A 25492-nucleotide genomic window follows, 5' to 3' on the forward strand; every position below is an offset into this window, starting at 1 on the left:
ACACACGTTTGTTTTTGTGAATTGTGGGGACTTTCCATAGACTTCTATAGTTTTTATACTGACCAAACGATACTGTTTATCCCCTCACCCAACCCTAACCCTAAACCTAGCCCTTACAGAAAACCTGTTTGCATTGTTACATTTTCAGATGAACGTTTCAGGTTTTACTATCCTTGTGGGGACATTTTGTCCCCACAATGTAGCAAAAACAAGTACACACACACACACACACACACACACACATAAAGCTTACCCAAACCTGTGAATGGTAGAGTAGTATAATAATACAATAGAAAGAGATTATAAAAGAATATGTATGAAAGACAATACCCACCTTTTTTATTATAATAATAATTGGTAATTGCAGTGTTAATCTCATTCAGGTTTTCTGTTTAATAATTTATGAATGTTAAAACCAACATGTGTAATTTGGTATAAGGGAGACTAATTTTTCCCATGTCAGCAATGCAGTAGTGTTTACTGTACTCGTCCACTTCCGGAAAATGTGTTAAATAATTCATGATAATTACATGCTCAAATCACTGCCTGGAATATTTTTATCCTGCTGATCTCATGCCAGCAGTATGTCTCACGTACAGTCATGAAAACCACTAACAGACAGCACACACAAATGACATCCTTAGTACATATCCAGATGTCACTGACGGTTAACATCTGAGCGACCCATGACAGTTTGCTTAGAAATCAAGAACATAGGTGTGTCATAAGATAATCAGTGATATTGCTTTTAATAACTGCTTTTAATTTCTAGAACACAATCCAGAAGCCATAACCAGTCAGAATAGTATTTTGACCTCAATTCATTCAGTATATGCCTATTTGTTATTAGTGTTTTCATATTTTATGTTAGTTTGAGGTTAGATCCTAAAATCAGGGTTCCCACACCTAGATTAATTTCAAATTCAAGGACCTTTCAAGGACTTTCCAGGTCCAGTACCCTCAAATTCAATTATTTATTTCTGGCTATATGACAGAGATATCTGATATTCTTTTTGTTGTATTTCTGTTTTGCATAAAAAAGCCCCCAAAGTAGCACAATGACCATATCCCATATCAAAACTCAAAATATTTAATTTCCATACCTAAAATGTATATTTTTACAGTCACCCTTGTGCAGATTGATCATAAACACAGCTAAAAGGCTTCCTACCAGTGGCTAGTTTTATCATAGGTAGAATGAAAAATGTTTCAATAAAAGCATTTCAGTCAAATGTAATTTATGCAATATGTTAAACATTTAACCTACAGGAGAAAATCAAGCCTCCGCAAGAGTTTAAAATCGGCCCAGTTCTGTGCAAAAAATGCAGATTTGGCAACCCTGGATCCAACACAAGCTGCAGGAATCAGATTTAACTGACCATGGGTCAAGACAAGAGTAAGGAGAGATGACTGACAAATCATGCTGGAGGATTTGCTGCTTAGCAGATAATGTGTTCATATCTGATCTTGTAAGATGTGCTTCCTTTATACAGTGTGTGTGTGATCGATTGAAAGTGAATAGCTGCTCATTTAAATGAGATTTAAACACTCCGCGTAGGATACTGGCTCCCTGATGCGTGAAAATTTTATTCAGTATTAGAATGATTGCGTGAGCAGGCGGTAATGGCCCGAAATTCAGTGGGAGGGGGATCAAGAAAACAGTCCCGTAGGGCTTTAATGCAAAAACACACACAATGAATGGTGACTGTAAAAAGCAAAAGCCGAATCATTGGACATTTTGGGGAGGTTAGAAATCCCGGTCGGACGCATATTTTAGGTCCAAAACGAGGACATGTCCAGAAAAAAAGAGGACGTATGGTCACCCTAACTAACGTAAATCAAGCAAGGTAGTATGCATAGGCCATGAAGTGTTGAAGAAATAACACATTAGCAGACCCAAGGGAATAATATGGAACAAAATAAATTCAAGCACTTACAAGCAATACAGGACCTGTATCTATGTATGTTTCTTTTCAAAAACTTTCCAGGGCCTTATAATTTTTCAGATTCACAAACTTTCAAGTATTTCAAGGACCCGTGGGAACCCTGTAAAATGTATTGCTGCACTGTATCACTTCTGTCTTCAGTGTTTATATTGTTCACTTGCTCAAGCAACATTTCTCAACAAAACAAACGAAGAAAATCTGTTTGGTCATCCATGAACAACATTTTTGGACCATGATATTCTTTGAAGCAACTTTGTTCCATGAATACTGCAAGTATGCTGTACCATTTCCATCTGATACATCACTGTACCATGGTACTACTACAGTATTTCTTCAGGAAGATAAAATGATATTGCACATAAACAGCCATATCAATACAAGCACATATTCAAACACTTGAAACTATTCAAACATTTATTAATTATGTTAAAGTGCAGTTAAATTGTTCAGCGAAGGCTTCCAGCAGTTTTGGTACAGCTTCCTCAGTTGGGACGTCCCGTCCTAGCTCTCGGCTCAGTGACGTCACACCCTTACCCACAATGCCACACGGCACAATGTTGTCAAACCAACTCATGTCTGTGTTGCAGTTAAGAGCCAGTCCATGGGAGGTGATATATCTTCCACAATGAATACCTGCAAAACAACATTATACTATATCTCAGTCTTCTCTTGAACTTTGTTTTGCTGACAAAAAGATGGAATGGGGTCCTGTGAGTGTTTTCATTTAAACCTGGAAATATAAAATAAATCTGTTTTCTTTGGTTAAAATGAAAAAGTTACAAATGAAAGTAATATCCTCCACTTTTTCTAGGTGAACAATGAAATTTTACGAAAATTTAATTTATCTTTATTATTTTAAAAGTTTATTACAATTTATTAAAACAGAAACAGAGTTAAATTAAATTGTAAAAATGTGTCATAATATTAGGGTTTTTTTTTCAGTAGATATTTTTTAAGCATATAAATGCAGTTACAAAACACCAAAAATAATAAAATACGTACACTTTAAAGTTATTTTAAATAACTGCTTTGAAACAATCTTTATTTTATAAATTGCTATAGAAATAAATATAAATAAAGGTGGATAAAACTTGCTGAAATGCTTCAGTAGCAGTTAATATTTTTTGTTTTTGTCTTTGATTTTGAAAGGAATTAATCTATAATAGTTTGGATGGAGATATTTTAAATTACATCTGTTAAAAAATATGAATAAAATTTAAATACATGTATATATTTTTTACTGTTATTATAAAATTAGCAAATTAATAATAATAAATGACACATACAGGTGTCCAAATTTTTGACCAGCAAGCAATTCCTATAAAGCAAAGTAAACTTAAAAAGTAACTTACCAATTGCACAGATTTTGTTGTTGCTCACCCAGACGCCTGTATCTGGAGAAGTGGTGGCTTCGATTCCGAATTTACTGCACATGTTGATCACCGTCTTTTCCAGTTCACACACATACCATCTCACACTCTTCTTAAAGCAGCCCAGGTTAAGGATGGGATAACACACCAGCTGACCAGGACCATGAAATGTTATCAGACCTCCTCGGTTGGTACGGAAGAAGTCTGCGCCTAGAGCTTTGAGTCTTTGCTCCTCCTTAGGAGGGTAAGGAGCCTGTCTGATGCCGATGGTGTACACAGGCTCGTGTTCACACAGTAATAAAGTGTTTGGGTTGGTGCTGGACAAATCCAGATGTTGCTTTATGTGCTGCTGCTGGACCTTCAAGGCACCGTGGTAGGAAATCCTTCCTAAATGCACCACCTTCACAGCTGTCTTACCGACTGTCATTGTGCTTTCAGATGGGCTTTTGATGCGTCAACTGAATAGATGAGAAAATGAGGTCACAATTAATCCCTGTACTTTGTATTAATCCATAAAACAGAATCCAATGAATATGAAGGAGGTTGGCATGAAATAGCATGAAAAGTTGAAAAGGAGACAAAACTAAAACTAAATTAAAAATAAAAAAAATGAATAAAAATGACAGAAGCATACTGTATAACAAACTTTTCTGCTTTAAAAAATTAAATAAATAAATAATATTACTCTGTATTATGTTTACAATAAAAATAAGTATTGTGAAAAGGTGTAGTAAAGTAAAAGAAATAAAAGTGCTGCAAATAAAAATAAAGTGCTAAAAAAAATAAAATAAATAAAACATAATAATAATAAATAAATAAATAAATTCCCATACATAGTTTTGTAAATTGTAAAGTACACTTATACCCAGCAAATGATCTATAAATATAAAAAGAAAATTCAGTAGTTAAATAATAATAATAATAATAATAATAATAATAATAAGCTGAAATTAACCTGCTATATTGTAAGAGGAATCCAACATGAACTGTAATGTGCTCATTTCACACTAGCTTTAACACTAGATCCACCAAATGAAAACAAGTACAAACATACACTGATGTAAAAAGCTCACAAAGCTTGATTCATCTTTTAAAAGAAAGTCATTTCTTACAGTACGCTGCCATATTGCCACTACAGTTCTTTCTCTGCTTTAACACCACAGGGTGAAAGCGGAAAGCGTGGTGCATTACTGCCATCTGCTGGTTTGGTGCGGTAGCTCTCAAGTTGTTCCAAACCTGTACGAATAATATTCTTTTGAATATATTTGGAAGAACGCTGCTACCAAACAGTTGCTGTTCCCCACTGACAGTATTATAGATTAGTATTCTTTCATTAATATCTTCAAAATATATAAATGAAAGAAATTCTTACAGGTTTGAAGAAACTTGAATTTGACTAAATACATAAATACATTTCTCGAGATGTAGTTTTTTGTTTAATTTGTATTAAAAAAAAAAAAAAAAAAAAACATTAAAATGTCACTGTGACAATTAAAATTTAAATCATATCACTTAATTGTATTTTAACTATTATTTTTTTATTATTATTTATTATTAATTAAAATATATTTTAATATATATTTTATTTTATTTATTATTATTTAGACAAAAGCTTCAACCAAAGTGACGAATGAAAAAAAAAAAAAAAAAAAAAAAAAAAAAAAAAAAAAAAAGCTTCCAAAAAAAATTCATATAGAAATTCATACAGATTTCAAACAACTTGAGTTTAATTAAATGATGACAAAATTATTGGCAGTATGAATAACAAAATTATACAGGAAGGCAATGCAGGAAATATATATATATATATTTACAAAAAAAATGACACTTATTATTATTTATTTTTTTATTAATGTAAATAAGTATCTGTCGCTCCACCACCGCTGCATGTGACGCCATGGCTGGGCGGGGCTTGTTTTCAAACCCAGACGCAGGCACATACCAATGAAGATGGCGGCGGTGGGGTCCGCCAAATCCACTGGACTGGGGCAGAGAAGCAAAACCAGGCCTGGCGCTCTCGCCGCTCCTCTGACTCTGGAGGAGGCCCGGTGCCCGGTGTGCTCCGAAATACTGCTGGAGCCGGTAACGATGCCATGTGGACACTCGGTGTGCCTACATTGTTTCCAGCGGACGGTGAAGTTAATCAGTCTGTGCTGTCCGCTGTGCCGGCTGCGAGTGTCCAGCTGGGCCCGTAAACAGTCCCGGGAGAAGAGCCTGGTCAACACCGAACTCTGGGAGCTGGTCCGGCTCAGTCATCCGGAGAGATGCAAACGGAGGATGGAACAGAGAGACGGAGAGATCGCGGACGGAGGTTAGTATGACCTGACATATATTACATAATCATGAGTTTGAAATAATTATTTACGCTTCGAGAAATCGCGGCATGACAGTGTCCAAGCTTCAGTTCAGTTGACCGTTTTAACAATAAATGAGAATGGTTAGAAATAAAAATAAAATGTTTTATTTATTTTATAAATATACTATAAAAAGGAGAAGAAACAACGTAAATAAGATTTTTAAAACTAGTATCTGGAAGAAAAACAGCGCTGTTTTGTTGGGGGGCGTTCACACATGACGCGTTCCGTCTGCGCTGTTTTTCAGTTTGGTCTGTGTACAAACGCCCAGTCGCGTCGCGTCTCGCACGTTGCGTTTTCAACTTCGAAAAAAAACGTCTCGAGTACTCTGTGTTGTATTCCACTGGCTACTAAAGACAATTTTATTGGCTTAACTTTAACAGAAACCGTAAATATGTTTGTTGGAGTATGTACAGTTAGGTTTGGTTGTGGCGTTTTGCTGATTTTCTGTCAAACTATTCAGCGTTCTGTCTGTTTTCGAACGCAAGAACATCATGCAAGCAAACATTGTTGAAAAGGATCAGTTTGGTAATACCTGATGAAATCATTTAGAATTAATAAATTATTTTAAAAAATATTATTTTTTTCCCATAATATAATATAAAGAAAATGTTTGTTAACTTTTAGTTTTCTTACCCACATCTGACTTGCTATATACTTCAAATACTTACAAGACATTCCCTGTATTATTTATGTAGTAGTATAGTACCCTGGTTGTTTGTAAACTTGATCAGTTGTGGTAACTTGCCCAGGCATGTGTGTGTCCAGTGGGTGGAGCTAGTGACAGAACTGAGATTCTAGAGACTATCAGCTGTGTTTATTTTGGTCTGGTCTGTTTAGTGAGCCGGTTGGCCATTTTTTTCTGATATATTTATGTTTGTTCTGTTTTAGAAATTTTTCGTGCGCCTGAACCAATTCATAAGTCTGGAGAAATGCGTCAAGAGTACGAGAAACAAAAGATGAAGGTAAGTCCCAGGGTTAGGACACTACTGAGTAAAGTAAATATGCTCTTTTCTGCTCTTTTGAATATGCAGTTTTCTCACATTATTTAATCACTTACGAACAAATATATAGTTCTACAGTGTCTTTGAACATCTAGGCTACTATTCTATTAACTTTCGACAAAATGACTGAACTATTGTTCCAACAAAGTGGAAACATCCACAAAAGTCTTTCGTTTGGGCAGTAAAGAAAAGTCTGTTCTTATTTTGCATTTGGTAAAATGCAAAGCGCTTCTGGTTTGTAATGAGTTTATTTTATTATATGTTCTCCTTATAGCCTAAAATACTGTACATATATAAAGCACAGTGTTATTTCTTCAGGGTGGAGGCAGTGAAGAAAGTGAAGAGAGAAAGAAAAAAATCCACAGAAAAGAAGAGTGTGGGATGCTGAAACTTTGTCAGTATCCTGTAAGTTAAAAACTCTTCTTTCTATCATTGTTACCTGCTTGGGTCTAAACAACTTCTAAACATGCTCACATACAGATATACTTCATAATTTGGGATATTTATTTTATCAATTGTTTAGTTACTGCTCAATTACGTATGATCATTCATCTTGCACGGTAGTTTACTGTGTTTCAGTTCTGTGGAGTGTCAGATTCTGAGAATGAAGAGCCGGTGGGAAAGAGGACCAGACATGTTTCAGCATTTGTGCGAAAAACAAGATGCTCCCCTGCTTTCAATAGAGGGTATTGCTCTTATTTTACATTAGCATTTTCTGATTTTATTTAATTATTTATTATCAGGGGTCGAACTGTATAGTTTTTTTTTTCATTGCTTCTAGAGAGGAGGGCCTGCAATAATGGGATACATTACAATTCAAAAGAAAAAAAAAAAAAAACATGCACACCCTCTTCATTCTTTATTATGACATTTTAGGATAACAGTCATCAAAACTGTGAAATAACACAGAGGTATAGCAATTATGTAAAGTGTCAAGTAAATTAAAAAAATATATATATGTTTGAAATTATTCAAAGATGTAATTTGTCTAGATTGCAGTTGTAAATGTATTAGACACATATTTAGTACGCACGCACACACAGTTATTTTAAAATTAATTTTATTTATAGAGCTATAATTGCCACAAACATGAATTAGCACTATTTATTTACCAAGATATTAATATTAGCTGATGCCAAATATCAGAAGATTAATCGGTTTGACATCTGTCTCTGCACATTACTATTTTATATATCAGAATGGCTGCAGTACAGAGGAAAGTTTAAACATGGTGACTTAATTGTTGTTGAATTGACCTTAATTGTGACTAATGCTTCTCTCAATAAATTGTTTTCTGATTGTGAAATGTAAAAAAGGGATAAACATCCATACTGTCATTGTGCTGTGTTACAGTTGTCTTCATAGCAGTGCTGTTCAGAGGAGCAGGAGCTGTACAGATTCTGAGGATGGAAGAGGAAAAGGCAGAGGTCACACACATCAAGCCGTTCCTGACAAGGTATAATATTTCAGATATTGCATGAATACGGGTCTGTTCAAATAATCAGTCTAATTTGTTATTTGGGGTGAACTGTTGGATAAAACACCAGTCCTGTTGTTCCAAGAAATGTATTTGGCTCTCAACTTAGTTGCAGAATATAAGTTGTAGTAAGTAATGCTATTTAGAAGACATGCTTATCTGAAGCAACTTCTAGTACAGTTCATACATTTTGCTACAACAGGGTTCTTCATATCTGGCACTGGAAGGTCATAATTCTACAGAGTTTAGCTCCAGTCCTAATTAAATCCTCATGAACAAACAATCACAATCTTCATGATTATTAAAAAATTACAGGCATGCGAGGTATCAGCTAATAAGTTTATTTTATTTATTTATTTTTTTCCTCTCTTCTCTGTTACAAATTACCAATATGTTGTATTATTTCTCAAAATTTATTAAACTTTTATTTTTGACTAAGAAGACCAGTGTCTGAAGCTCCCATTCTCCATGTTCATTAGTTTACTGTTGAATAAAATGTAAATTAATAATAAATTATTGGACAGAATTGTTAAACAAAGAAAGTAAATGCCTACAAAAATACATATATTGGTTTTTGTATTATTAGTAATTGATCTGTAAATGCTATTATAATTTGTCATCTACTGTCAGCATTCAGCAAATACAGCAATTAGGAAAGTATGCAGCGTATATTTGCATATCTCATCAGGATGTTTGTCAACATTACTACTACAATGACTAAATATATTTACAATGTTTTTAATTTGCCCTACTACTGGTGTCTCTATTAAATGCATTTTCCCTCAATTTTACCTATTAATTATAGCCATTCAGCATTACAGTGTAATCGAAAGCTATTATTTCTTATTTTTAGGCTTTTATAGGAAATGTATAACGACTTTTAATTTAAGTGATTTTAAAAAAGTCTTCACACCAACAGAGGCCGCTCCCACGATAGTTGATTGACATGTGTGTCTTAACTCAGACTTAAATCAGCTGTAACAGTCCGAACTCCATTGCCGATGCCGGAGCAGGGATGTAAGTTAGATAAGAATATCTCTGATTGAGCAATTGAGGTGTTGTGTTGCTGGATGTAATAATGAACATAGTGGTCGTCATTTATTCCCGACATCTGAGCCGCTAAAGATGAAGTGGATTACGTTTGTTTGTGAAGGGAATGCGCCTCCCGATCTACATAAATGTGTCTATGTTCCCGCAAATCATTTCTGATCCAGCCTCACTTACAGCAAAACTGAGTATAAGGATTTTTTTTAATGAATCTTTGCGATCGCCTTTCCTAATAACGTGCTAGTTAGCAAGTTTAGCGGCTAAATGTGGCTAGATGTGGCTAAGGTAAACAGGCTCATCACTCCACAGAGAGAAGAGAGGGGCGGGGCGAACAGAGCTTATTAACATTTAAAGCAACCTCGACCAGAACAGGATGATTTTTACGGAGCAGATTTTGGCAAGGTAAAAAGGGTGTTGTTTTACACTACCATTGAGAATTTTTAACCAAAGTATATTATAGACTTTTCATTAGGACCCTAAAGAATCATATCAACTTGTGGAAAATGGGCATCCGATGACCACTTTAATTTTAGGCCCTGAGTAAGTACATATTTTAAATAAGTATGAGTGTAATCTCACCATGGGGTTATTGTCATGTGATCTAGCAGTGTCATTTGTGTTGCTTCACTGCCATTCACAAATCCTCTCCCATGACCTCATAGGATAGTAAATTGTCCATTGTATGCACACTTCAGAATCTCACCAGAAGTAGTAGGTCATCCTGGTACCTTTTGCATCATACGTATATGACGTATACTTCTACATCATACTTCTGTCATATACTATTTTTGCCCACTATATTGTAGGGAAGTATGCAGTATATTACAGACCCTTACATTAGGTCATAAGAGATCAAAAGACTTTTTGACAACAACAATGGTTGACAATTTCTTTTTTATTATTGACTTCAATAATGTCGACTAATCATTTCAGCCCTATTTTGAGAAGTGAAATCTGTGATATTCACACTTGATTTTACAACCGACTTTGACTTTTCCACTCCTTCCAAATGGATCTTATGCATTTTTATTTGTCAAATGCACAGCCAGATTTTTAGTATATAATCATCTTTCAACATTACCTACTAGGCCACCGCACCAATATCCTGCTACTGAAGTTTATCTCTAATCCTGGTTAAAGGTAATCAAAATCTTCAGGATCACTAAAAACTTTCAGACAAGTGTGTTGGCTCAGGTTGGCATACAATTATGCAGGCAGGATGTCAGCCCTTTAGGAGCATGATGGGACACTCCTGTAGTAGGAAATAGCATATGGTGTGGCAGGCTTGGCAATAGGCAAATTGTCCAGTGACTCAATCATTTTTATTGTCATTGATACAACTCTACCACTCTTTTCCCACTGTAGGCTATCATCACTCATAGTTACAACGCTGGAATCCTTCTCTCTTCAGAGAACAGTCGCTCTTTCTCAGCCCCGGTACTGAGCCTAGATAAGAAAAACCACTGGCGGGGCATCCACACCTCATCCGCTTCGCTCGTGCTTCAAACAAAACCAGAAAGGTCCATTAGCCCAGAGAGCAACGATAGCATATCGGAAGAACTCAACCATTTCAAGCCTATTGTCTGCTCGCCGTGCACTCCACCCAAACGGTTGCCCGATGGGCGACTTTTGGAACCTACGATCGTGAAGTCGACCCCTAGGAACTTGACACGCGCACTGCAGAAGTCCACAAGCTATGAGGCCAGCCCGACTATCTTGCAGAAATGGAAGCAGATTGAAGTTGATCGTCAGTGCATCAAGGTGACCTCCAAAGGTACAGTCACAAGTCCGATCGCAGAGGATCTTAGCCTTAAACTGAGTCCCGTTGAAGAACGGGACGGTGGACTCTGCAGCTGTGCTGAAGCCAAGGACAGCTTGCAAGATCATCAATGCATTTGTGAGTCAAGTACAGAAGGGTCTCAGGATCGGAAGGATAAACTTGTCGTCTCTAATAAACGACGACTTGTATTTGATCAGTGTAACAAAAAGGAAGGTACACAGCCTGCTAGCACTCACATCAGGTCGGTAACTCAAACCGTTGCAGATACTTCATCTGCAAAAGGACGTGGCAGATGTGAAGCACTCTGTGAACCCACAGAAACTTGTAAACCGATGCTTGATAAACACGCTGGACACTGTAATCAGGGTGCCGTAGACCCCGAGAACTTCATAAATGAGCCTACCACCAGGAGCTGTGTACTTAACAGACCTACCTCAAGAAGGGGCAAGAAGAGAAGCCACAAAACCAAACATTTGGAAGAGACCACACAGACAAAAATGTCCCGGGCAGATCCCTGTAACAGGCTTGATGATCTGATTGTTCAGCGAATGAATCAGGAAAAGGAGGACAGAGAACTGGCACTAAAACTACAAAGACAGTTTGACAGGGAATGTCAAAAAGTGGACAGGCACAAAACGAGTCGTAACAAATACGAACTCCGGTCCTGGGCTACGAAAGGTGGGACGGTAGGACACAACACGCGCAGATCAGGAAGAATCTCCAAATGAAATGAGCACTTTAACTACAGCTGTTAAAGGGACCTCTGGTTATGGTAGTGTTTTATTGTAACGATTTGTCAGTCACAAACAATTTCTTTGTTGAGGCACTACAGAGGCTTTCGAATATCAGGATTAGTATTGCAAGATAAAGTATTTACTTTTTTGACTTTTCATCCAAAGCTACTTGTGTTAATAGAGTCCAACTAGAGCAGAGGTGCCAATCCAGTTCCTGGAAATCGTGCAAAGTTCAGCTCCAACCATGATCGCTATTTAAGATCTTCAGGAGCACCTGATATTTACAGACAGGTGTGCTGAATCTGAACTCTGCATGTAGATCTCCAGGAATAGGATTGGGTTCTCAACTCTGTCTGTGGTTCTCAGCTCTGGCCCTCGAGGTCCACTTTCCTGCGGAGTTTAGCTCCAACCCTGATCAAACACAACTGAACCAGCTAATTAAGCTAACAAAGATGTTTGGACCTGAACTCTGCAGGTAGATCTCCAGGAACAGGATTGGGCACCCCTGACCTAAAGCAAGCTGGGGTTAGGTCTGGGGTTTTCAACTCTGGCCCTCAAGGTCCACTTTCCTGGGGAGTTTAGCTCCAACCCTAATCAAGCACAGCTAAACAAGCTAATCAAGGTCTTCAGGATTGCTCAAAAGTTAGAGCCAGGTGAGTTTGATCAAGGTTGGAGCTAAACTGTGCAGGAAAGTGAACCTCGAGGGCCAGAATTGAGAACCCCTGGGTTTAAGTGCCTTTGCTCTGGGCAAAATGGTGGTAGGACAAGTTTGGACTCTCAGACCTGGATTTGAAGCTGCAGTGTTTTGTTTCAAGCTCTCTTACTGTTTAACTGGCTTCTACTACTCAAAAAGAGAGGAAACTATGTATATGTTGTTTAGAAGAACAACATATAGAACTATTTATAAGAACTCTTAAAGACTTTTTAGTACTTCAAGCCAGAGACGACAGTACTCAATCTCTTTGTGCTCATCACAATCACAATTGCTCCTCAAGACATTTGCATGTTTAACAGTTATCATAGGACATTTGTTAAAACAGAAGGTGTTTTGTACAAAATTGTAGCATAACCCTTTTTCTTTGGCGTTCCCCGTTTCCAGTGGCTTCTCTTGACACATCTGTCAAACAACTCATACAAATATTTTTTTTGTGAACAAAACAAACAAGTAAAAATTGTAGCCTTAGGCCAAAAAACTGCTCTACACAAGTACATAGATGCAAATGTGTGGTCAACAATGTTTTTCTTGTACTGTGGCGGAAACAAACCTCAGTACTCAAGGCAGTGATAGAATTCCCTTCAAATGTTTGGACCATTAACTAGGATGTATTTTTTTTAGCTGGTTAGGCTATGAACATGTTGGCAGTTTTAGGTAGGGTAGGTGACTATATTTGGCGGAGATAAAACTATTTGAAAATCTGGAATCTGGGGGTGCAAAAAAAAAAAAAAAAAAAAAATCTAAATTTGAGAAAATTGCCTTTAACATTGTCCAAATGAAATTCTTAGCAATGCGTATTACTAATCAGAAATTAAGTTTTGATATATTTTTGGTAGGAAATGTACAAAATATCTTAACTGAACATGGTCTTTACTTAATATCCTAATGATTTTTGGTATAAAAGAAAAATCGATCATTTTGACCCCAACAATACCCAATGTATTGTTGGCTATTGCTACAAATATACCCATGCTACTTATGACTGGTTTTGTGGTCCAGGGTCACAAATGGGCGAAGGAAAAGAAACGACAAAGGTGGTATGTAGTTCACCATAGAAAATCCATAGAACATGGTAGATAACGGTTTTTGGGTATGCCTGCTATAACACCCCTTGTGGCAGTGTTGAGAATGCAACACTACAAATTTTGTTTCATTAAAAATTTAGTTGTTACATTTCATTGTGTGAAATCAAACATGTTTGTGTAGAGTGTGTTTTGGGCCTAAATGTGCTAATATGTTCAGCAACAGTAAATTGAATGGCTATAAAATGGTTATTAAAACGCTAAAAGGCATTGTGTAACAGTGTTGAAGTTTAGGTTTCTAAAGAAATTTGATTGTTTAATTTGTCTTTTTTTAAATTTAAAACCTATTTTTTATTTCCTTTTTCATTTCATTATCTATCTTAATTAGGTTTTCATTTAAAACCTTTTTTTTTTCATGTCATTTTCTGTCTTAACTGTTTTAACACTCTCCAAACTGTAATCATTTGGACACTTCTCAAAAAGATGTAACACCACAATAACAAACATCTAGCACCTTGATTTGGCAACAAGCAAAACAAGTTAGAGAATTTGCTTTAAATACATTGATTTTCTATCACTATATTTTTTGTAGTTTATTCATTTCACTTTTAGCTTAATGTTCACACTACTCTAAGGGCTACTTTCATTTCAGAACTTTATCTATAAGGCTTTGTTTACTAGAGAGATTTATTTTGTGTCTGCCAATAAAGCTTTAATGTTCTTTTTGCTGAAAAATTACACATTCAGTTGGACCACATGTAAATGCACATACATTTAATCTTGTCTAATTTTGACCTTGATCTCCTTTTTTTTTTTTTTTTTTTTTTTTTTTTAAATTACAAACAGGTTCATTTCTATACTGTATACTTCTTTGTAATGTGCCAACATGTCTGATTTCTGCAAATCAGGCAATCTTTCCATTTTGTTTTCCTTTTTGTAGTTAATTTAAGTTATATACAATTCTGTAGGTTATCAGATGTACTATTGCAGAAGATAAAATAGATTTTTATTCATTACTGTACTATTTTGGAAATATGACTTGCCTATATTGATATTGATGCAAAGATAGGAACTGTTTCTGATGGGCTTTCAAAGCACTTTGGATTGTCTTCCATTGTTGAAAAGTATTGCTGGATTTGAAAGAGAATGTTGCATATGTTTGAATTCTGTGGAGATGTAAAGCACACATTATATTTATTTGAACAGTACTTTGTAATAATGTCATCTTTTTAAATATTGCATTTTAAAAAAAAAAAAAAAAAAAAAAGGATTTTCTTATTTTAGTCAACAAAACACTAAGCATTACAACAGACTTGACAGAATGGAATAATGTAGCATTCATTCAGAATTTACAAATAAGGTTTTTGTTTTCAAAAGTATTTAAATATTTTGTTTTTAACACATCTTATTAGATTCTCAGGAGGATTATGTGTTTGCTTACCATGCCTTGCTCCCTTTTAACAGACATTTAGTCTATTCTGAAGGTATTAATTACATTTGCCAATCATTCTTTTCTTATTTTGTCATGTTTACCTTGGAAGAATTCATCGAAGAAAATCAAGATAAAAAAAAAAAAAAATCAAATGAATAAAGGAAGATGAAAGTTAAATGTGAACTAGAAGTCTTCGCCTTTATTTCATAACTTGGCAAAGATTTTTTTTTTTTTTTTTTTTTTTTTTTTTTTTTTTTTAAGAAGTCTCTTCTGCTTATCAAGCCAGCATTTATTTGATCTAAAGTACAGCAAATACAGCAACATTTTGAAATATATTTTTACTACTTAAAATAACTGCTTTCTATTAATTGTTCTTAATGTAGTTTATTCCTGTGGTCAAAGCTGAATTTTCAGCATCATTACTCCAGTCTTCAGTGTCATTTGATCCTTCTGAAATCATTCTAATATGCTGATTTGCTGTTCAAGAAACATTTATTACATCATCATCATCATCATCATCATCATCAATATTTAAAACAGTTGAGAACATGATAATAAAAATAAAGTTTTTTTGAGCAGTAAATCAGAACATTAGAATGATTTCTGAATGATCATGTGACTGTAGTAATGATAAAAAATAAACACTTCAATCACAGGAATAAATTATATTTTAAAATATATTCAAATAGAAAAGAGTTACTTTAAATGGTAAAAAAAAAAAAAAAATACTGTTTTTGCTGTACTTTGGATCAAATAAATGCAGGCTTGGTGAGCAAAAGAAACATTAAAAATCTTAAACAACTTTTGACTGGTAGTGTAGCCTACATCTGCGTATATAGCTTTGTAAATAAAAGTGATAAATGTATCTGAATGAAATAACTCTGTGCAGTTGTTATACATCTTGTTGGAAACCCTGGTTCAGTGTGGGACTGGTGACTCTGGGACACAGACCCTGGGGACCCAAGCAGTGAAACAGGATTTATATGCATTTGGCAGGTAAGAAGAGTTGGACGTTTTACAAAATAAAAGCTTGCGTTCTTAAAGTTAGCCAAGGCCAAAGTCAAAATGTTTTGTTCTTATTAATCACCCTGGTGTCGAGAAAAAAACAGCGTTTAAACTATTTCTTCACATTGGCATCTCAGCAAATTAGAATGACCTTTAATAACAAGGAGGAACACGAATTAATAGTATAAATCGGAGGTATTTCTTGGTGATGCGGTAATAAGATGTGCGGCTTTTATGTTAGGCGCAAAAAAATTGTAAGTTTAGTTTATGGTTTGTATAAATTTTAAAATAATTCTCACAGTTTTATTTTCGAATGTAGAATTTACGAAGAATTTACTTTTGTCTCCATGCAGAGGGATAAGTGTCACTGCTTCTAGCCAATCAGAGAGCTCGTCCTGGCCACCGTAGCCCGCTCTCTTCGACGTTCAGACAGATAACGGCGGTCTGTTGCAGAACGATTTCGATTGGACGGTTTTTGTGTGATTTTAGCCAATCACACACACCCAGGTCACAGCAAATGAACAGGAAGAAAAGATGGCGGCGAGGAACGGAAAGAATGGTCTGCTGGAAAAAGTAAGAAATCTTTATTGCATGCCGCATTTTTGGACACACGTTTATATTTGCGCAGCCATGCTTAGACCGCAACACAATTTATTATTTTATATAAATACCTCCTCTTTCGGACTCGTTACTCGGAGGTGGAGGTTGATGCGTCCATCGCTCTTGTTTGCGTGTCAGCGGCCAACACGTAAACTTGTATAAAAGGATGCACATTGTTAATTAACGTTATATATTATCAAACGAACAGATGTAACTTTTTATGTCGTTTATATATGTAGATGCAGGTGATTACACAACGTTGCACAAAGGTTTTGAATCATGTTCATTGATAGTATCGTTAGCATGATGTATGAACGCAAGCATATGGTTTTAGGAACAAGGAAGCTGATGTTAAATGTGTCTTTATTTGCAGCTTTGAATAGATATTCTCATTTGGTTTCCATTTCCTTCTTTCAAAATGCATATTAAAACGCGCAAAACTTTTAGTGCTGTGCCTATTTAATGTGATCAGAAACTTTAACGAGTTCTCAGAAGATGGATAAGAATATTTTAAATAAAACACTTAATGTATTCAAGTGGACATTTTTCTAAAGATATAAAATGGCAAGAAAAAAATACTATATTGTATAAACGTTATAAAGCTATAAAAATAGCTGCTGTTTCTTTGCCATTATTATTATTATTATTATTATTATTATTATTACTTGCTTGCTTGCTTACTTACTTAGCAAATGTGTTATAACTAAGCTTGTTGTTTACTATGTTGTAATATCCAGTCAGTAATAATACTGGTTTGTTTCGCAAAAACCCCAAACAGTTATTTTTAGAGTCTGACGTGGCTGAAAGTATGAAGATGACTTGATGTTGGATGCCACATGTTGCATTACTAGCTGCTCTAAGGGTTTAATTAGAATTTTTAATTTTTTTTTTTTTTTTCCCTCCCACATTCGGTTCAAACTGACAAATAACTAATTTGCTTTATGCCTGTAGATTTAGTATCAGCACAAATGTGGGGTCTTGTTCCATAGCTGTACAGTAACTGTGCAATGTTTAGTTAGCATTATATCTTTTGACAGTTTGACAGTGTGATCTGCTGAAGTCATGTGCATCTGTAGTGTATCTCAATTAATTCCATGATTTCAGTGGAGGATCGATGAAAAGCCAGTGAAGATCGACAAGTGGGATGGTGCAGCAGTGAAGAACTCTCTAGATGATGCAGCTAAGAAGGTTTGTGTTCGTTTCTATACTCATTCATTCATTACTCCAGTCTTCAGTGTCACATGATCCATCGGAAATCATACTAACATGCAGATTTGCTGCTCAAAAAACATTGCATATGATCAATGTTGAAATTTTTTGCTGCTTAATATTTTTGTCTAAACAGTGATACGCCACCAGTTGAAAGTATGGGAAAAGTTAGATAAAAATAAGCAAAAATTAATACTTGCATTTAGCAAGAATTCATTAATTAATCTAAAGTGGCTGTAGAGACATTTATAGTATTACAAAAATATTAAGCAACAAAAATGGTTTTAAAAATTGAGTGCAGCAATAAAAGCTATTGTTAATAACCGATAGTACCAATAAAAAATTATAATAATAGAGCAGCAAATCAGCATATTAGAATGGTTTCTGAAAGATCATGTGACACTCAAGACTGGAGTAATGATGCTAAAATTTCACCTTCGCCTCGAAGGAATAAATTTAAAAAAATAAAATAAAATTCAAATATTATACTAGTATTGTATGTATATGTATGTACAGAATTATTAGCCCCCTTGGTAAATGAGGAAAGAAGGCTGATCAGAAAGATACACAAAAATCCAAACTTTCTTTGATGTAAAACAATTAAAAACACTGAGAAAATCTTTTGAAATAAATGTTGTTCTCCAGTTCATTATTGGCTCTTTTATTCAATACTTTTTTGAAACTGCTGTTTGCCAAAATGCCAGCTCTGAGTTTTCTCCTATAATGCCTGATGAGTTGGAGAACACCTGCCAAGAGATCAGAGACCATTCCTTCATCCAGAATCACTCCAGACTCTTCAGATGTTGATAAACTCTCCTCTTCAGTTCACCCCACTTATTTTCTACAGGGTTTGGGTCAGGGAACTGGATTGGCCATGGCAGAACCTTTGTTATGTGGTCAGTGACCCATTTTTGTTTTGACCTGTTGGAACATTTATTTCAAGATTTCTAGCTGAGGCAGTCAGGTTAAGATCTTTTACCTGTTGGTATTTGATAGAACCCATGATGATGTGTAACTGAAGATAATGTCCTGAACCCCTGGCAGAAAAATAATAGGCCTACGACATTTAAGATACAGAAACAAGAGTATTTTTAACCGTGGGCATGGTACTTTTTTTTTTTTTTTTTTTTTTCCATCTGACCATTGAACCTTGTCCCTGAAACTATCTTCCTCACTGGGCATTGGGACAATTTAAGTACACATCCTTTTTCAGGCCTTTATGTGTTTTCACAGCTGTTTTTCCTCATGTTTACTAAGGGTACTAATACATTTAATTTCTGCTGTATGTATATGGACATATTTATCATGTTGTTTCTTGAGTGATGTATTTGAATTTTTTTTTTTGTACTAAATTTGTCTATTACATGAGTTTTAAATTGATGATCTTTCTGTGTCAACTGTAGGTTCTGATTGAAAAATATGGCTACATTGAGAACTTTAACTTAGTCGATGGACGTCTGTTCATTTGCACGGTCTCCTGCCTTTTCGCCATTGTAGCTTTAATTTGGGATTACCTGCATCCGTTCCCAGAGTCCAAGCCTGTCTTGGCGTGCTGTGTCATTTCATATCCTTTACTGAGCAAACTCAAAACAGAATAGAGGTGAACAATTTGCATTGGAGGTTTGACAATGTAATGAATGCAAACTGGGCACTGCTTCAGTTCTGTTCCTTAACAGATCAATACGTACTTCATAATGATGGGAATTTTGACTCTGTACACCTCTTACAAAGAGAAAAACATCTTCCTCGTGGCCATGCAGAAGGACCCAGCTGGTATGGACCCGGATCACACCTGGCAGCTGTCCTCTAGCCTAAAAAGGTGGGTTTTTCAATGGTTTTTCTTCTTACATTTATTTTTTTATACAATTTTATCCTTTTTGTCTTTCTGGATTACATTCTGTTTCAATACTTACATTTAGGGTTACTATATTATATGTACTATATATAGGGTAATATATATATATATATATATATATATATATATATATAGTTGAAGTTTGTTCTACCACCTAGGAGTGTGTGATATAGACAAAAAGACAATAAATTCTTGATATTTTTGGATTTTTACAATAATGATTTTTTGGCAAAATTTTGTGTGAGTGCTTTTTAGGTAAACAGATTTTTCAACACTGATTGGTTATGTTTTTGCTGAGTAATTGATTTTGAGTCATTTAAAAAATAAATACATAATTAAAAAAATAAATCCTCAATTGCATTTTGCCTGTGTTGAAATAACATTTATATTCATATGTGACCCTGGACCACAAAACCTCTTAAGTGGCACGGGTGTATTTGTAGAAATAGCCAAAAATACATTGTATGGGTCCAAATTATTATTTTTTCATTATCATTATCATTAGGATTAGGATATTAAGTAAAGATCATGTTCCATGAAGATATTTAGTAAATTTCCTACCGTAAATATATTAAAACTTAATTTTTGATTAGTAATATGCATTGCTAAGAACTTCATTTGGACAACTTTAAAGGTGATTTTCTCAACATTTATTTATTTATTTTATTTTATTTTTATTTTATTTTATTTTTTTTGCACCATCAGATTCCAGATATTCTAATAGTTGCATTTCGGCCAAATATTGTCCTATCCTAGCAAGGCGTATTTATTCAGCTTTCAGATGATAATAAATCTCAATTTGCAAAAATTGACACTAATGACTGGTTTTGTGGGTTTTAGTAGTATTAGTGGTGGTGGTTGTAGTAGTAGTAGTAGTAGTATATATGTTTTTTTGTAGTAATAAAAATGGACCTAAGTGAACAATAGCCTTTAAAATGAGTTAAATTCCATATATAATAGCAATCAGGCAACAATTAGTTCAAATAAAGTATCAAAAGCAAGTTATCATATTGTTTTATTGAACAAAACGGTTAAATTTGTATTATAAATAGTAGAGCTAATGTACATTACGCCAGTGGTTCTCAGCTCCAGTTCTCGGGCCCACTGCTTTGCACATTTTGTATGTCTACCTCATTTAACGCACCTGATTCAGATCATCGGCTCATTAGGAGAAAGATCCATAAACTAAACTGAGTGTGTCAGAATTGGAAACATACAAAATGTGCAGAGCAGTGGGCCCCAAGGACTGGAGTTGAGAACCACTGCATTACACATTATATTAAATGCCTGCAGAGTGCGCCAGCAGCCTGACGATTGCCTTTACACTTTACTGAGCAAACTAATCCTTGTTTAATATTGACTCAACAAACATTTAATTCAAATTTCCACTTAGTCTTTAATATTTGGACATTTCTTTATGATAGAAAAGCTACAGTCACTGTAATTCTTGAATATGTGGACATTAAAATGTGTAAACTCAGAGTGTTTAAACTTTTTTTTTTTTTTTTTTTTTTTTTTTTTTTTTGAAATTGTGATGAACAGTTAGTATATCAAGAAAAATATTGACGTATTCTCCTGTGTTTGCGTAGGTTTATAAATGATTTATGAAGAAGGGACAGGGTATTGAAAGACGTCCCGGGTCGCTAAAGACCCGAGGTATGCGTTTAAGGGTTAATATGTGGAATGCGCCACTTTGTCGATTACTCAACACAGGCAAAATGCAATCGAGGATTTTATTTATTTATTTTTCCAAATACTCTAATAGAATCGAGGAATCATTACAGCCCTAGTTAAATTACATTTTAGTAATCAAAAAAACTTACCTGATTAATTGAAGTCATGACACTAGTACAGTCACTTTGACAATTTTACAATTTATTAAAGCTGAATTCCTCTCAATTTCCTCTCAAAAATCAATTACTGAGCAAGAACTAGGGCTGCACGATGACAAAAATCATAATTGTCGATTATTCCTTTGAAATTGTAATTGCAATTATTATTAATTACAATTATCACAATTTACACTGAATGATGTTTTGAATAGCTTTATGCCATTGTTGAAAGCAACTGCATAAAATTTCTGCAATTTACTGCATGATTTCTTCTTTAAATATAAAAAAAGTAAAAATGTACAAATTAAAACAATGAACGATTACATAATTGTGGCATCTGTAATTGTAATCATGATTAGAAATTCAATTAATTGTGCAGCCCTAGCAAGAACATAACCAATCAGTGTTGAAAAATGTCTTTACCTAAAGAAAACACTCACACGAAATATTGCCAAAAATAATTACTGTAAAAATCCTAAAATATCAAGAATTTATTTTTTGTCAATATCACACACTCCTAGGGTGGTACAGCAAACCTCAACCATAAATGTTAAGCATCAGTACTGTATAGAACACCTGTTTACTGCCTAGTAATGCCATTCTTCACAAAAAAATAAACACTTTAGTGTCATAGATTCTAAAAGAATTGCAACTAACTAACTTGTTTCCATTAGGTTTGATGACCAGTATACTTTAAGAATGTCTTTCACTGATGGGAAAACCAAGCAGTCAAGGGAGACTGAGTTTACAAAATCAGTCGGGGCATTCTTCGACGAGAACGGGACGCTGGTGATGGACCAATATGAGAAATCTGTCTCGAAGCTTCATGACACACTGGCCACAGACAAGAAGACAAAGTAACGTTTAGTAGAAACTGATGGCACCGGCCTTCAGTGACCCAGCACACACAGTAACGGTGGCTTTAGTGGGACAAAACACAGATGCTATTCAGAGTTTAGCTTGCAGCTATAACATTACATAAGGTCAGCACAGTGTTTTTTTTTTTTTTTTTTTTTTTATTGCTTCTGGTAAAGAAATGGTCCAGTTTTCTTTTGTTAACCATGTTTGTCTTTTTTTTTTTTTTTTTTAATATAAATGCAAGTTCAGTTTATGCCAGTGTCACAATTTAAATGCTTTTAGAAAAAATAAAGATGTTTCTACAACATACATAAATAAGAAAAACAGTGTTCTTCATTGTCAGTAGATTTTAGTTAAATTTAAACACACTTTAAAGAGCCCAAAAATGAAAAATTGGTCTATATATGTATTTTTTCATAACAAGGAGCAGTTCACATTAAGTTTTTAGGAGTTGTGAGGATAAGCAAAATAAGTCTCTCCTTACTTCTGGAGGTGATCTGCATTAGTGCTCCTACATTTCATGGCGCCTTGTGAAGATGTATGTGTGTATATATATATATATATATATTTTGTCCCAAGCCTTATTAAATGTGTCTTTTCAATCTGCACATTTTTTTTCTATTCTGTATTTTACTTCTTAGGCTTTCAGTGACAAAAAAGGGACCTTGTCCATCTGTTGTGTTGTCCCCTTTGCCACTTTGATACTTTTGTGTTCGGCCATTTAAGCTTAAACCAGGGATAATCGTTTCATGTTCCCTTTTTTGAGCTTCAGATCAGTTTTGACCTGTTTTTCACACTCAGGAGTGAATGGACCTGATTTTCCTGGTTTTCTTTCTGTTGTTCTGTCAACAAATTGTTTTCAAGTAGATTATCTGTAATTTATTTTGAAAGAACCGTACATCTGGATGCAGTTTGTTTCTCCATATTGTGAAATATTAGGCTTGCTGAATTCCATGAAGGATTCTAAGCATTTTTGTCTGATGATATTAAGCTTTAGCTGCCTGTATTGTATGTGCCTGTTATCAAACAAAAAAAAAATTGCAAAATAAAGTGATAAGGCATTTTTACACTTCTGTTCTGGTTAGTGTTGCCACAGTACCAAAATTTTGACTTTGATACGATACCGGAGAAAAATATCATGATACTAATACTGAATCCATACTATAAAAAAAAAAAAAAAAAAAAAAAAAACATCTATTAAAGCAAAGCATTTCATCCCCCCCTTTAAAATAAAATAATAAAAGCAAATCTTATTTCATGATATAGTAATTTTATTTCACAACAATTTATATCATGACATAGTCAATACAAATTACAGTAAAGTCACAGTTCAAAGATGGCACAGAGGTGCATTTAGATGTCTGTACGCACATGGTTTTATGCTGCTAAATGGTGGCATGAATGCATTTATATAGCATACTTGATGCTAGAGGCTGAGGAGGATCACAGCAGACATAATTTAGTATGGCTTTTATACAGCGTTTACAATTTTTTTTTTTTTTTTTTAAGCAGGCACAGTGCAGCCATAGCTCTGTAAAGATGGCTACTTTTTTTAATTAATTTATGCAACAAATGACACCTGAAAAACACTGGTAGTATTTTTAGCCATGACTCACATGTAGGCCTTGTTATGCTTTTATCCTCTGAATGTCAGCCTGTGCCCTAGACATTATTGTGACGGCAGAGCCTGTGGGGGTTTGTTCCATTGTGTTTCTAACACGCTGACTAGCTAGCATATGCACAGACGAACATTTGGCCCCATCCAATAAAGTGGATCTGTGAGTGTAATCACGCACGTTCCCCTACAACACTGCAAACAATACACTGTATTAGTTACACTCCACCTTTAAACTAGATGGAAATATATTTTAGAAATTCTGAATATGACTGATTTCAAAGTTTGATACATTTACATAATACACATTTCTCATTAAATCCTCAGGTTTCTTTCGAGATTTTTTTTCAGCTCGTCATAATTTTTAAATGGCATAACATAACGTGGGCCTATAGAAGCATCCCTGATAGCACACACACATCACTGAGACGTCTACATTTACGTCTGCAAGACATTTTTTAGAGTGTTTGCTCATATACGCAATACGTTTATAGGATGTTTCCTATCAGATGTCAAATAGACGTCTATTAGATGTCTTTAAGATGTTTGTGATTTAAAATGTACAACCCCAATTCCAGAAAAGTTGGGACATTTTGTGAAATGCCAAAATATAAAGAATGTGTTATCTGTTCATTCTTATTAACCTTTATTTATTTGACAAAAGTACAAAGAAAAAAATTCCATTGTTTTCACTGGCCAAATTTTAATTTTATTTTGTAAATGTAAACAAACTGTGATTTTCATGACTGCAACACACTCCAAAAAAGTTGGGACAGAGGTATGTTTAACACTGTGCCACATAAACTTTTCTTTTAATTACGATGTCCAATTGTTTTGTAATTGAGAATACTAATACATCAAGTTTTGCAAGCAAAATTGTTGTCCAATCTGGCTTGATAAAGAACTTCAAATGCTCAGCAGCCTGTAATCATCGTCTAATGCTCCTTTTCATGACTGGTCATACATTTTCAAAAGGAGACAGATCTGGACTGCAGGCAGGCCAGTCTAGCACATTCAGTCTGTGTTTACAAAAATAATCATGGACTTCCCATGAAAGACGTCATCTTGATGGCATTATATGTCTGTACAGTCCCGACACATGCCTCTATCTTAATGGTACCTTCGCACATATTCCAGTCACCAATGCCATTTGCTCTGCTGCTCCACCATAACATGACAAACGTTTGCGTTTGCATCTGTTGCTGATAAAAGTCTGGATGGTCGCTTTGGTCTTTGGTACTGAGAACTCGACATCCATTTTTCCCAGGAACAAGCTGAACTGTGGACTTGTTTGACCACAGCATACATTTCCATCATCTTTTTGACTGAGATGAGCTCTGGCCCAGAGAACCCCATGGCATCACTGCATAGAATTGATGTATAGCTTTCTGCTAGAGTAACAGAAATTCAAATTGCATTTTTTGATGCAGCTGCAAAATGTGTTAAGTGACAGCAGTTTTCCGAAGTACTTCTGAGCCCATGTGGCTATATTATCACCACAGCATGACAGATTCTTATGCAATGCCATCTGAGGGCTCAAAGGTCATCCACATTAACCTAAGGTGTCTTGCCTTGCCCTACACAGACTGACATTTCTCTGGATTCCCTGAATTTTTTCACAATATTATGTGAGGTAT

At 34.9% G+C, this 25492-nt stretch overlaps 3 protein-coding genes across 9 annotated transcripts; 2 read left to right on the forward strand and 1 right to left on the reverse strand.

The window, feature by feature from the left end:
• Positions 1 to 343: 343 nt before the first annotated feature.
• Positions 344 to 5390, reverse strand: lipt2 (lipoyl(octanoyl) transferase 2). 5 transcript variants are annotated; one of them, XM_051129334.1, is made up of 3 exons: positions 5259 to 5390; positions 3299 to 3774; positions 344 to 2579 (listed from the first exon to the last, which is right to left on the reverse strand). In XM_051129334.1, the coding sequence occupies exons 2-3, from the start codon at positions 3741 to 3743 to the stop codon at positions 2368 to 2370; spliced, it is 657 nt and encodes a 218-aa protein (XP_050985291.1). In that variant the 5' UTR covers positions 3744 to 3774; positions 5259 to 5390; the 3' UTR covers positions 344 to 2367. The 5 variants fall into 5 exon arrangements, with proteins under 5 accessions (XP_050985291.1, XP_050985293.1, XP_050985292.1 ...); XM_051129336.1 differs by lacking the exon at positions 5259 to 5390 and adding an exon at positions 4429 to 4642; XM_051129335.1 differs by lacking the exon at positions 5259 to 5390 and adding an exon at positions 4371 to 4642.
• Positions 5225 to 14883, forward strand: rnf169 (ring finger protein 169). 2 transcript variants are annotated; one of them, XM_051129331.1, is made up of 6 exons: positions 5225 to 5627; positions 6562 to 6635; positions 6993 to 7079; positions 7254 to 7360; positions 8028 to 8130; positions 10564 to 14883. In XM_051129331.1, the coding sequence occupies exons 1-6, from the start codon at positions 5261 to 5263 to the stop codon at positions 11704 to 11706; spliced, it is 1881 nt and encodes a 626-aa protein (XP_050985288.1). In that variant the 5' UTR covers positions 5225 to 5260; the 3' UTR covers positions 11707 to 14883. The 2 variants fall into 2 exon arrangements, with proteins under 2 accessions (XP_050985288.1, XP_050985287.1); XM_051129330.1 differs by having other exon boundaries at positions 5248 to 5627; positions 7239 to 7360.
• A 1435-nt stretch (positions 14884 to 16318) lies between these two features.
• spcs2 (signal peptidase complex subunit 2) lies at positions 16319 to 23309 on the forward strand. 2 transcript variants are annotated; one of them, XM_051129944.1, is made up of 5 exons: positions 16319 to 16459; positions 17591 to 17674; positions 19099 to 19258; positions 19379 to 19514; positions 22057 to 23309. In XM_051129944.1, the coding sequence occupies exons 1-5, from the start codon at positions 16421 to 16423 to the stop codon at positions 22241 to 22243; spliced, it is 606 nt and encodes a 201-aa protein (XP_050985901.1). In that variant the 5' UTR covers positions 16319 to 16420; the 3' UTR covers positions 22244 to 23309. The 2 variants fall into 2 exon arrangements, with proteins under 2 accessions (XP_050985901.1, XP_050985900.1); XM_051129943.1 differs by having other exon boundaries at positions 19099 to 19251; positions 19372 to 19514.
• The last annotated feature ends 2183 nt before the right edge of the window (positions 23310 to 25492 follow it).

The sequence above is a fragment of the Labeo rohita genome, chromosome 15 (assembly GCF_022985175.1).
Source record: "Labeo rohita strain BAU-BD-2019 chromosome 15, IGBB_LRoh.1.0, whole genome shotgun sequence".
Taxonomy (NCBI): Eukaryota; Metazoa; Chordata; class Actinopteri; order Cypriniformes; family Cyprinidae; genus Labeo; species Labeo rohita.